The 11951-nt window shown below is 47.0% G+C and overlaps 2 protein-coding genes across 2 annotated transcripts; one reads left to right on the top strand and one right to left on the bottom strand.

Annotated features, from left to right (window-relative positions):
- Positions 1-5554: 5554 nt before the first annotated feature.
- LOC123103903 (O-fucosyltransferase 31) lies at positions 5555-9146 on the top strand. The gene is made up of 10 exons (XM_044525601.1): positions 5555-5787; positions 6385-6447; positions 6523-6604; positions 6689-6759; positions 6859-6947; positions 7038-7241; positions 7682-7940; positions 8049-8276; positions 8347-8544; positions 8626-9146. The coding sequence occupies exons 1-10, from the start codon at positions 5653-5655 to the stop codon at positions 8833-8835; spliced, it is 1539 nt and encodes a 512-aa protein (XP_044381536.1). The 5' UTR covers positions 5555-5652; the 3' UTR covers positions 8836-9146.
- Positions 9147-9216: 70 nt separating this feature from the next.
- Positions 9217-10500, bottom strand: LOC123103904 (chlorophyll a-b binding protein 1B-20, chloroplastic). Its single transcript, XM_044525603.1, has 3 exons — positions 10195-10500; positions 9694-10109; positions 9217-9596 (listed from the first exon to the last, which is right to left on the bottom strand). The coding sequence occupies exons 1-3, from the start codon at positions 10377-10379 to the stop codon at positions 9460-9462; spliced, it is 738 nt and encodes a 245-aa protein (XP_044381538.1). The 5' UTR covers positions 10380-10500; the 3' UTR covers positions 9217-9459.
- Between the last annotated feature and the right edge of the window lie 1451 nt (positions 10501-11951).

Here is an 11951-nt window from a genome sequence, read left to right on the forward strand (position 1 = left end):
TGGAAAAGAACTTGCATGCCATCTTTTGTCCTACCTTCCCGTGGCAGCGGGGTCCTAGCGGAAACTAAGGGATATTAAGGCCTCCTTTAAATAGAGTACCGGACCAAAGTATTAACACATAGTGAATACATGAACTCTTCAAACTACGGCCATCACCGGGAGTGGTCCCGATTATTGTCACTTCGGGGTTGCCGGATCATAACACATAGTAGGTGACTGTAGACTTGCAAGATAGGATCAAGAACTCACATATATTCATGAAAACATAATAGTTCAGATCTGAAATCATGGCACTCGGGCCCTAGTGACAAGCATTAAGCATATCAAAGTCATAGCAACATCAATCTCAGAACATAGTGGATACTAGGGATCAAACCCTAACAAAACTAACTCGATTACATGATAAATCTCATCCAACCCATCACCGTCCAGCAATCCTACGATGGAATTACTCATGCATGGCGGTGAGCATCATGAAATTGGTGATGGAGGATGGTTGATGATGACGATGGGGACGGATTCCCCTCTCTGGAGCCCCGAACGGACTCCAAATCAGCCCTCCCGAGAGGTTTTAGGGATTGGCGGCGGCTCCGTATCGTAAAACGTGATGAATCCTTCTCTCTGATTTTTTTCTCTCCGAAAGAAAATATATAGAGTTGGAGTTGAGGTCGAAGGAGCTCCAGGGGGCCCACGAGGTAGGGGGGCGCGCCCCCACCCTTGTGGCTAGGGTGTGGGCCCCTGGTCTTGATCTTTTGCCAGTATTTTTTATTATTTCCAAAAATAAGCTCCGTGGAGTTTTAGGTCATTCCGAGAACTTTTGTTTCTGCACATAAATAACACCATGGCAATTCTGCTGACAACAGCGTCAGTCCGGGTTAGTTCCATTCAAATCATGGTTAGAGTCTAAACCAAGGGCAAAAGTGTTTGGAAAAGTAGATATGACGAAGACGTATCAGGGAACACTGTGAGTCAGGCTCACGGAACGCACGAACAATCCAGTGGCTCAGGCTAGTTTCATTGAAGAAGACACTTTGGCTTGGCAGCCCCAAAAGCCTCGAATTTCTTTTGATTTTTCATTTATATTCGAAGATTTCTCCTTTGACTTCTGGTTTTTTACAAATCAGGCCCAGCTGCCCTACTTCTGGCTCATATTTGAAGCATCTTTTGGGTTTCTACAACCCGCCAGGGTGGCAGACTTTAAGTCGCCAGTATATGATAATAGCCCAACTTGGCTGGATTTTCATGATGATATTGAATGATTGAGGTTTTCATACTGGGTTATATTATTCAAATCTTCAATAGCCAACATGGTTGGATTTTTATTATGGTTATCAATAACCAGTATTATAATTGAGGTTTTCAAAGTCGTTTTAGAGCAATGGCTATTATTTTATCAATGGATATGATTTATTCTACAATGAAAGGAATAGTCCCGAGTCGCTGCAAGCTTACGACCCCGCACTTGGGGGCTACATTACTCAAATCATGATTACATCAAATATGGAAGTCCCATGTCACTGCCAGCTGAGTCAAATGAATTATTTTTCACAATTTTTCTCTAGAAGAAACCAATGTCAGCAAATTGATTATGGAGTTGGCTTATTGACCCGGATTTCCTAGAAGAACGAAATGACAGGGACTTAAGGATGTTTAGGTGCCGGCTTACAAGAATATTTAACCCAGAGGATAACCTGTTAAAATTGTTCTTGTGTTTTGTTTATAGGATCAGTTTAACATGGATAAATCCAAATTAAATTGGGGGCTAATGTCGGGGATATACCCCGCGGTATGACCCGACCGGAGATATGACCCGGCTGGGACTTGGTATTTCATTGGTTAAGTCGGAAGATGTTTAAGCCAGATGTTTAAGATGGTTAAGTCGGCAGATGTTTAAGCCAGATGTTTAAGATGGTTAAGTCGGCAGACGTTTAAGATGGTTAAGTCGGCAGATGTTTAAGATGTTAAGCCGGGAGATGTTAAGCTAGACGGTAAGCCAGACGGTAAGCCAGATGGTAAGCTAGATTGTAAGAAGCCCAAGACGTTAAGAAGCCCACGGAAAGAAGCCCGTGATGAGAAGTTAGAATAGTTTAAGTCTTAATCTGAGTTGGACTCTACATGTAACCCGCCCCTTCAACTTATATAAGGAGGGGCAGGGCACCCCAAGAGGGACAAGTTGAATAATCGTTAAGTCTAGACACAATTAGGAGAGCCGGAGATACAGCGACTCCCTCGTGATGATAATGAGACCTAGCCACAAATAGCATGTAGGGTTGTTACCGGATGATGTTTCCCGAGGCCCGTAGCTGTCTAAATCCTTGTCTTGTGTTGCGTCTCTCGATCCCGATCAACCCCTCTCAAGCTACCACATAGATACGTTGGTCTCACGACTAAGTCCTCACACTAGGACATCTGCCGTGACAATTCCACGACAAACTCCCCGATTCCCGCGCGCATGTAACGCATATCTCATAGGGATCCCAGGAAATTACCGCCACACTGCATCAGAGAAGCAACGCTGGTGGCCATGCCCCTGAAAATCCCGGCGTTACGCTCAGTCCAAATGAACCAGGCCACCACAGTAATCGTGGAAGACCACTTCATCTTCAGGTCCCTCCTGGCAAATGAATCAAATCGCTGCTCCCACCATTGCCTAAAAGAGTGAGTTCCGACTGTAGGCAGCCTGTCCAAGGGAATGATGGAAGTTTGAAAAGCCTTCTTCCATAGCTCCAGGGAGAAAGAGCAGTGCATGAATAGTAAGTGCAAGGCGGTCTCAGTGTGGCATCTGCAGAGAGCACAGAACGGGTTGTGTTGCCAACCTCTCTTCGCGAGTAGGTCCGTCGTGAGGCAGCGGCCCTGGACACCCATCCACGTGGAGAGCCTTAATTTTCCTGGTACCGGAGCCTTCCAAATCAGTACCTTCAGATTAGATTGAACACCGCCCATGAACTGAATCTTGTATGCGGATGCAACGGAGTAGGAGCCATCAACCGTCCACTTCCGTGTGATCTTGTCAGGGTGGGGCGAAAGCTGAATATTCTGGACGGCACTCCACAACATAATGTAATCACGCAGAGCCTCGATTGGCGGCAACGGTTTAATTGTTGACATCCAGCCAGTTGTTATCATGAATAACATCCTTGAGTGAGCTCCTATGCTTCTTGTTGTGCTTGAATAGGGAAGGAAACAACTTCTTGAATTGGGAGGGCCGCTGCTCAACCAGTGATCATCTCAGAAGGATATCGGGGCCGTTTGGATTATGCCTGCGGCCGCCCTGCCAATCAGTGGCATGCCAAAATTTTGGCGGAGGAAACGGCCGCCGGCGCCTTGCCAAATAATTGGCTGCACAATAGAAGGGAAGGGCATGCGAGGCTAGGGCGAGCCAAATAATCGGATCTGAACCAAACGCGTGCCATCGCTCCGGTCAACGACCAAATATTTGGTCGGGCACGTCAGGGCTACGATCCAAACAGGCCCATCTTCTCTCCATTACCGATAGTGACCAGAGTTGAGGCTTGAAACAGGGCGATGACCTAACCTGATCGTCAATAGGTAGAGGGAGATCACGCCACGGTTTGTCCTCCTCGGTCCACCTGAGCCATAACCAACGGCAGCGCAGAGCACAACTATATCTCTCATGGTCGGCAATACCTCGCCCGCCAAAATCCAAAGGCTTGCATATCCTTATCCATGCCATCAAACACTTGGCAGCCGATGCCTCACCATTCTCGTCCCAAAAGAAAGAGATGCGCAGTTTGTTCAGCTGTGCATCATCCCACTTGTTTACAATAGTCACCATCATCTAGAAAGCAAGGATAGCAGATAGGACCTTACGAACAAGCACAAACTTCTCATAGTTAGAGAAAATTTGGCCATGCCATCCAGACACCCACTTGCCCAGTTTGTCAATTGTCGACATTTATTTTTGTTGAAGATGTGGCCAGCAAGTTTGAATGAAATCCAATCACTCCAGGTCAGACTGCAAACCTCTGAAGCTCAGAAGTTGCAGCAGGAACGCCCATGAGACGGAATCAAAGGCTTTGGATATGTCCAGTTTGAGAAATTCAATTTTAGATGTGTCAAAAAAATTCAAAAAAAATTATGAATGTTCATCACATATATGTCTGCATCCCCTAAAAATTCAGATCAAAATGTGAAATACACAAAGAGAAACAAAAAAGACAAATATAGATGTGAGTAGTGTCATTTTTGACACTATTCATCCTTTCGTCTTTATTGACACTATTCATGTTGGATTTCTCTTTTTTGTTTCTTTTTATGTATTTCGTATTTTGATCTGAATCTTTTAGGGATAGTAGACACATATGTGATGAACATTCACAATTTTTTTTAAAAAAATTGACACGTCTAAAATTGAAATTTTCAAACTGGTATCATGGTAGCACTAGAACGATGGTATCATGTGATATTCCTTCCCTGGCAGAAGTCCCGAAATCACTAATTAAGGAGTACTCTTTGCAAAGAATACTCCATTTTCCCAGGTCGCGACAAGTGGCGTACATGCAGCGCGCCACTTGTCGCAACAGGGGAGTTTTCCCTTTTTTCGTAGATCCGTTTATTCAAAACGTTTTATCTCTTAAACCGTGCGTCTAAATCTCGAACCGTTTTCACCATTGGATTCCTCGCATCGAGATCTTGAAAACTAGATCACATGTTGATAGTTTTTGACGAACTTTTTTTCACGAAAAAAAACAGTCGAAAAAAACCGGGCGGAAAAACCGAACCGGGAGCACGGTTTTTTCCCTTTTCGAAAAAGTCACGCCCGTGCCTCTCGTGAAATCTCAACCGTGCCTCTCGTGGATGCAAAACCGTGACTCTCGTGGAAGAAAAAAAATAGAAAGCGCGTTTTTCCGTTTCCGAGAGGCACGGCCATGACTCTCGCGAAAGTACAACCATGCCTCTCGCGAAAGCAAAACCGTGACTCTCGCGAAATAAAAAAAAATAGAAAACGCGTATATTTACCTTTCCGAGAGGCACGGCCATGACTTTCGCGTAAGCACAACCGTGCCTCTCACGGAAGCAAAACCGTGACTCTCACGAAAGAAAAAAAAACAAAAAACGCATTTTGTTTTTTCCTTTCCGAGAGGCACGGCGGTGACTCTCGCGAAAGCACAATTGTGCCTTTCGCGGAAGAAAAACCGTGACTCTCACGAAAGGAAAAAAAATAGAAAACACGTTTTTTTTCGTTTCCGAAAGGCACGACTGTGACTCTCGATAAAGCACAACCGTGCCTCTCGCGGAAGAAAAACCGTGACTTTCGCGAAAGGAAAAAAAAGAAAACATGTTTTTCGTGATTTTTTTTTCGATTTTTTTGTTCGAAAAGCTAAGAAAGACCGGGGGAAAACCAAAACGTCGAAAAACCGAAAAAAACCATTTAAAAAGCCGAAAACGTGTGCGGAAAAATAAAAAAACAAAATTTGAAGAGAGCGTCCAAAGCGCGACACGTGGCGAATGACTGAGAGCGCGCCAAATGGTGCTGATGGTTGCGAAGCTTTCGAAGGAGCGCTCCATTCTCCCGTCCGACGAAATGGATGGGCCAATTTTGAACACAGTAGGCCCACTTCCACCTCGTAGCCGGGCTCAGTCAGGTCAGTCCATCCCTTCCACCTGGTCTTCGCACCTGAGACGGGGGAGATGCGGCGGCCGTCGGCTTCGTCGCCTCCGGCGAGGGGCCCGGTGTTGGCTGCCGCAGCCGCTGTCGTGCTCCTCCCGGCTATTTTCCCCGCGCTGTTCTCCCCGCTCGGCCGCGCCTTCCCTTCCCTATTCTCGGTGCGTCCCCTAGTCCCATCCCCCTCTCCAGGCGGTTCGATTTGAGCCGGTGTAGCGTCGTATTGGCGTTGGCGATTTTCTGCTTTTCTAGCTGCTTCCTACGCTTCTCCTTGCTAGTTTGCCACTTTCCCGAGTCCGATCCTGTGGGGTCTTGGATAGTAGACGGATTGGTACGGTTGGGGAGTCCGGCATGTGCAGGGCGAAATGGTGTGGTGAATTCATGAATTTTCTCTCTCTCGTTGTTAAGAAATTACATTAGTTTAGTTGGTGTATGTATGTTGACGCAGAGTTACCTGTAAATAAGCAAAGTGTGCAAGCTATGTGAAGATCTGGATTCTTTTGATGGATAGCATCATGCCAGTTGCATCGAATATTTTGGTTTGGGCAGTGGTCTACAATGTTTGATTACCACTCCATATGCATTTTGCGGCAGTGTGGGACTGTATGAGTACATGAAAATACCGGGAATAACATATGTACTGGATTACTATGGTTATGAAGATAGATTGGCAACTCAAGTAGACCTTAGTAAGTATTTCTGCAAACTGCAATATTGTCTTTTTAAGATTAATCATGTGGACAGCGTGTATATTGCAGGAGTGGGATGCCCCTAAGCCAATGCACAAGTCTCTTTTGAACGCGTCTTTGCGATGGACAATAGTGAGTATTCAAAACTCAGATGAAAAATGGAAGTAGTTATGTTGAAGTCTATTTGTAACTTGCTTTCTGTTACAGCCAGATGAACAAAAGAGAGAGATCTGGACACCCTTGCCTGACCAGGGGTGGAAACCATGCATAAGATCATCGATTACTCGTGGTAACACTCTGAGATAACATGGTTATGTAATGATATGCCTCCAGCTGCGACAGATCACTAAGCATTTGGTTATATAAAGTGTAGGGTTACCTTCGGAACCTAGTGGGTACATACAAGTATTTCTTGATGGTGGCCTGAACCAGCAAAGAATGGGGGTAACACACTTTTTATGTACCAGATTCATGATGTTAGATTTAAGACAACTTGCTTGGTTGAGATTTTAGATCATCTGTCTCTTTCTTTTTGTTCTCTAGATATGTGATGCTGTTGCGGTTGCTAAGATTCTGAATGCTACTCTTGTGATTCCACATCTTGAAGTAAACCCTGTTTGGAAAGACTCAAGGTGCTTTTGAAGTTTCAGCGTACTACTGTATCTTGTTAGTTTTTTTATTCTCCTGTTAAATTGGAAGTGAAAGTTTTAGTTGTGTTGCAGCTCATTCGGAGATATTTTCAATGTGGATCACTTTATTAACACCCTAAAAGGCGAGGTTTCAATAGTGAGAACTCCACCAAAAGAATTTGCGTGGAGCACAAGAGAGTTCTATGGCACAGGAATACGTGCTACAAGAATAAAAACTGCACCTGTTCATGCCTCAGCTAATTGGTATATAGAGAATGTCAGTCCTATCCTGCAAAGGTTTGTGATTTCTTTGGTCATATAGTCACTTCTCTTGACCCCTTGATAAGTGAAGGTCTGCAGTACCCTTTGTACTGACACATGTTGCAAAACTAAACTACTACTCCCTCCATTCACAAATATAAGATGTTCTAACTTTTTTCTGAATCAGATGTATGTACACACGTTTTAGTCTGTTTGTTTACTCATTGCAGTCCGTATGTAGTCCATATTAGAATATCCAAAACATCTTATATTTGTGAACAGTGGGAGTATTTGACATATATTGCATGGCATAATAATGCTAAGAAACTGCAGTTCATGTTTAGCCCAGGTTGATGGCCACTGAACAGGCTTTGTAGCATTAACATTATAATTTGTGATCTAACTTCAATAGTTGGTTACTTTGTGAGGGGAATCCTTCACCGAGAATCTCATGTACGTGTTGTTTCCCTTGTCAGCTATGGCATTGCAGCCATTGCCCCCTTTTCTCACCGCCTTGCATTTGATGATTTGCCCGTGGACATTCAACGCCTGCGCTGTAAAGTTAACTTTGAAGCTCTGATTTTTGTGCCTTACATTATCTCATTGGGGAGGACCCTTGAGAAGCGCTTGAGATCTCCAGTCCAGGGGCATTCCACTGAATTTGCCCAACAAGTCATAGAAGAAAACACAGATCAGGATGGAAAGTACGCAGTTTTACATCTCCGCTTCGATAAGGTAAATGGAAGGGCTTCTGCAATATTTGGAAGTCGTATGTGTATTTTTTTTTGTTCTCTTCAGGGAATTGCCACTCTGAAACATCTCAAGCTGACCTACATTTTTCAGGATATGGCTGCACATTCTGCCTGTGACTTTGGCGGTGGTAGGGCTGAAAAATTAGCTCTGGCTAAGTACAGGCAAGTTATCTGGCAAGGGAGGGTATTAAATTCACAGTTAAGTGATGAGGAGCTTCGAAACACAGGACGCTGCCCGTTGACTCCAGAAGAGATTGGGTTGATACTAGTAGCGCTTGGCTTTGACAGCACAACTCGATTTTATCTTGCCTCTCACAAGGTTTGACTCTCTGCACTCGCTTATTCTCCATAGTGGAAGTAGAAAGTTCTAACATACATCACCTATTAAGGTATATGGAGGGGAAGCTAGGATCTCTAGCTTGCGCAAACTTTTCCCGCTGATGGAAGACAAGAGGAGCCTTGCATCGGCAGATGAACTTGCTAATGTTGAAGGGAAGGCTTCTGTGCTAGCAGCTCTTGACTACCATATCAGCATGCACAGCGATGTTTTCATCTCTGCTTCTCCTGGCAATATGCATAATGCACTGGTAAAACCTGTTGGCTTCTGCTGTATTCCCTAGTTTTTTCCGCTTTCTTTATTGGTCCTGACTAGATGATGGTTGATTCAGCTGGCCCACCGGGCCTACAGGAATTTCAAGACGATAAGGCCAAACATGACATTGCTTGGCCACATATTTGCGAACAAGAGCATGGAGTGGTCAGAGTTTCAGCAGGCTGTACAGGCAGGCCACAAAGGTAGATACGGGCAGATCCGGCTGAGGAAGCCGAAGCAGTCTATCTATACTTATCCTGCCCCGGATTGTATGTGCCAAGGGTAGATCGCCGAGTTTTCTGCAGTGCACCGACAAAAGAAATGTGCCGAGTTACTTGCAGCCGCTAATTAGGATAAGCTCATGTGGATACATACATTAGTTCTCAATTTTCGGTTGAATCAGTTGGCTGCCTCTTCCAATAGGATCTTAATTCTTAACCAATTTTTACGCACTGTATGTTGAGCCTTGAAGGACTCTAATCTTGTGCTGCTGCACATTCGATACGACAAAGTTGTAGTTTTGTGACTGATGTTGTATACCTGTGACTTGATATACTGGATCCTTTTTCTTCTTCTTTGATTCCACTGTTCTACATCTGTGTCCGGTGTTTGTATGAAGTTCAGCTTTGATTTACTATTGCTATCATCACAGCGAATTCGAGACGAATGCTTCAAACTAGTAGTATGTTTTGCCATGTTTAGAATAACACGCATGGGTGATATTACAAGTCCAGCCTCCATCGGAAGCCATGGGCGAATCCACAAGAAGAAAGTTTCACCACCGGAGCTTTTAAGATTACAACACATTTTTGCACTGTCCACCTACTCCTCCACACTTTGTACATCCTCAGCACCCCAAAATAACAATTCAGACCACCTGAAGCCTCCCCGGTCGGTGAAATCGACGGATTTATTGGCCGGAGATGGTCTGGATGATGGTGTTGTGCCATGGGTCGGCCAGGTGCTGCTGCAGGTTCTCGAACGGGCCCTTGCCGGTCACGTTGTGCTGCACCAGGAACCCCAGGAACGCCAGCATCGCCAGTCTCCCTGAACGAATCGAAAAACATCCAAAGATTAACAAGAGCCGTCCGATTAGAAATTAACGATGGTGAAGCAAGCAGAGAACGATGGACTCGGGAGGTACCGTTGGCGAGCTCCTTCTCCTTGTTCTCGAGGGTGGGGGCGAAGTTGAGGGGGTTGAAGACGCTGCCGGGATAGCCGCACTCGTGGGGCGGGAGGCTGTAGCTCTTGAAGATGGGGTCCTGGTTGACGGAGCCCGGGTTCTTGATGTCCTGCCACCGCCGGATCTCCACGTAGTGGAAGAGGATGAACTCGATGACGAAGAGCGTGGAGGAGGAGGCGAAGTAGGTCTCCTTGCCGGCGTCGTACCACTCGGGCGCGTTCAGCAGCCCCGCCTTGGTCAGCACCTCCGGGATCAGCATCCCCGCCACCCCCAGCATCGCCCACCGCCCGTTCACCAGCTCCGCCTGCACGAACCACCGCAGGTCCTCCGGGTCCTCCGCCAGCGCCAGCGGGTCGAACCCATTGTCACCCGCCAAGCTGATCCATCCATCCAACAAAGAGTATTAGCATACAGATACAGCATGTGCGTTGCATCATGTGTTATTGTTATGTTCCCATGCACCTGCCGTCGAGGTAGGCAGGGGAGGGGAGGCCGGGGAGCCACGACCCCTTGGCCTGGACGGCGACGTCGCGGCGCGTGGACTTGGCGAGGCCGACGCGGCCGGAGTCGCCCAGGAACCGGGGGCTCGACGCTGACGCCGCCGGCCGGAGAGCGGCCACGGGAGCGCGGGCACTGACCGACGACATCTTGGCTAGAGAGCACGTACGGCGCACCGCGGCAGGAGAGTGAGAGTGCGTGCGTGTGTGTGGTGGTTCTGCCTCTCCGCACCTGCGCTTGGCCCTTTGTATTGAGCTGCGCTTCGGTGATTTGTGGGTGTGGTGAGCTGGGGCCCGGAGGTCCAGATGGACGGCGCGTGTTGGCGCCGCTGCGTCGTCTGACGGCTGCGATTCGTTTGCGCCTGGAGACTGGATAGATGGACCAGTGGGAGACCGGGAGGCGTATGTGCGTTATCTGGATCATGGATAATGCGGAATCAAAAGGAGCATCGCTATTGGTCGGGGAAACGCACGTTCGGTTTACCTGGCTGCCACGTCGATCGGTCGATCCGTCATGGTGTACACCTGTACATGGTGCCATGGTGGGTTGGTCTGTTTGCTTGAACTTTCAACCACTTCCACACGAAATAGGGAAAAAAAATCCTATGAGACAGGAAAAAAAATCCTATGAGACCAGATCCTGAACCTGAACAAAATACAAACGGTTGAACCGATACAAGGTGATGGGAAGAACCCCATACAAACCAGTCGCGGCGAGGATGGGACCAACCCGCAGCCGAACAAGAAAATAGGAATCGCGTTCTCAAAAAAAAAGAAAAAAGAAAAAAGGAATCGCCACACTAATATGAGGCGACCTAGACTACCGAAGCAAAACTGAACCGCACTGCCTAGAGAAACCACGGGACACCGACGCACCGATCACACCAAGATGTCGTTGGATAGAGCAAGCGCATGTCCTCTCGCTCCGGGCCGTGGAGTTTCGATCCTGCCAACGGATAGTGAGGACCGAGGATTGTGACTGCGAGGATACGTGTAAATGATAGGAGACCAATGAATCCACTCCACCCAAAGCCGAAGAAGCTTCACACCACGAGCAAAGCAAGCATGAAGGCACCAGCACGCTATAACCAGATGATACCTGAGTTCCCCGACGAGGCACCCAAGAGGGTAACGACGGAGAGCTATAACCAGATGATACCTAAGTTCCCCGACGAGGCACCCAAGAGGGTAACGACGGAGAGCGCCACCGCCACTGTCGGTGTCAAAACCGGCGGATCTCGGGTAGGGGGTCCCGAACTGTGCGTTTAGGCCGGATGGTAACAGGAGGCAAGGAACACGATGTTTTACCCAGGTTCGGGCCCTCTTGATGGAGGTAAAACCCTACGTCCTGCTTGATTAATATTGATGATATGGGTAGTACAAGAGTTGATCTACCACGAGATCGAGGAGGCTAAACCCTAAAAGCTAGCCTATGGTATGGTTGTTGTATGATGAAGTTGTCCTACGGACTAAAACCCTCCGGTTTATATAGACACCGGAGAGGGTTAGGGTTACACAAAGTCGGTTACAATGGTAGGAGATCTTGAATATCCGCATCGCCAAGCTTGCCTTCCACGCCAAGGAAAGTCCCATCTGGACACGGGACGAAGTCTTCAATCTTGTATCTTCATAGTCCTGGAGTCCGGCTGAAGGTATAGTCCGGCTACCCGAACACCCCCTAATCCAGGACTCCCTCAGTAGCCCCTGAACCAGGCTTCAATG

Source organism: Triticum aestivum, chromosome 5A, assembly GCF_018294505.1.
Source record: "Triticum aestivum cultivar Chinese Spring chromosome 5A, IWGSC CS RefSeq v2.1, whole genome shotgun sequence".
In the NCBI taxonomy this organism is placed as follows: Eukaryota; Viridiplantae; Streptophyta; class Magnoliopsida; order Poales; family Poaceae; genus Triticum; species Triticum aestivum.

What these genes read in the sequence shown, in the direction of transcription:
- LOC123103904 (XM_044525603.1), bottom strand. Translation starts at nt 10,379, where the DNA reads ATGTCGTCGGTCAGTGCCCGCGCTCCCGTGGCCGCTCTCCGGCCGGCG. An exon ending in CCTGCCTACCTCGACGGCAG is followed by an intron (nt 10,110 to 10,194) that starts GTGCATGGGAAC and finishes TGGATGGATCAG; the next exon opens with CTTGGCGGGTGACAATGGGT. An exon ending in GGAGAAGGAGCTCGCCAACG is followed by an intron (nt 9,597 to 9,693) that starts GTACCTCCCGAG and finishes CGATTCGTTCAG; the next exon opens with GGAGACTGGCGATGCTGGCG.
- LOC123103903 (XM_044525601.1), top strand. Translation starts at nt 5,653, where the DNA reads ATGCGGCGGCCGTCGGCTTCGTCGCCTCCGGCGAGGGGCCCGGTGTTG. An exon ending in GTCAGTCCTATCCTGCAAAG is followed by an intron (nt 7,242 to 7,681) that starts GTTTGTGATTTC and finishes TTCCCTTGTCAG; the next exon opens with CTATGGCATTGCAGCCATTG. An exon ending in GCAATATGCATAATGCACTG is followed by an intron (nt 8,545 to 8,625) that starts GTAAAACCTGTT and finishes TGGTTGATTCAG; the next exon opens with CTGGCCCACCGGGCCTACAG.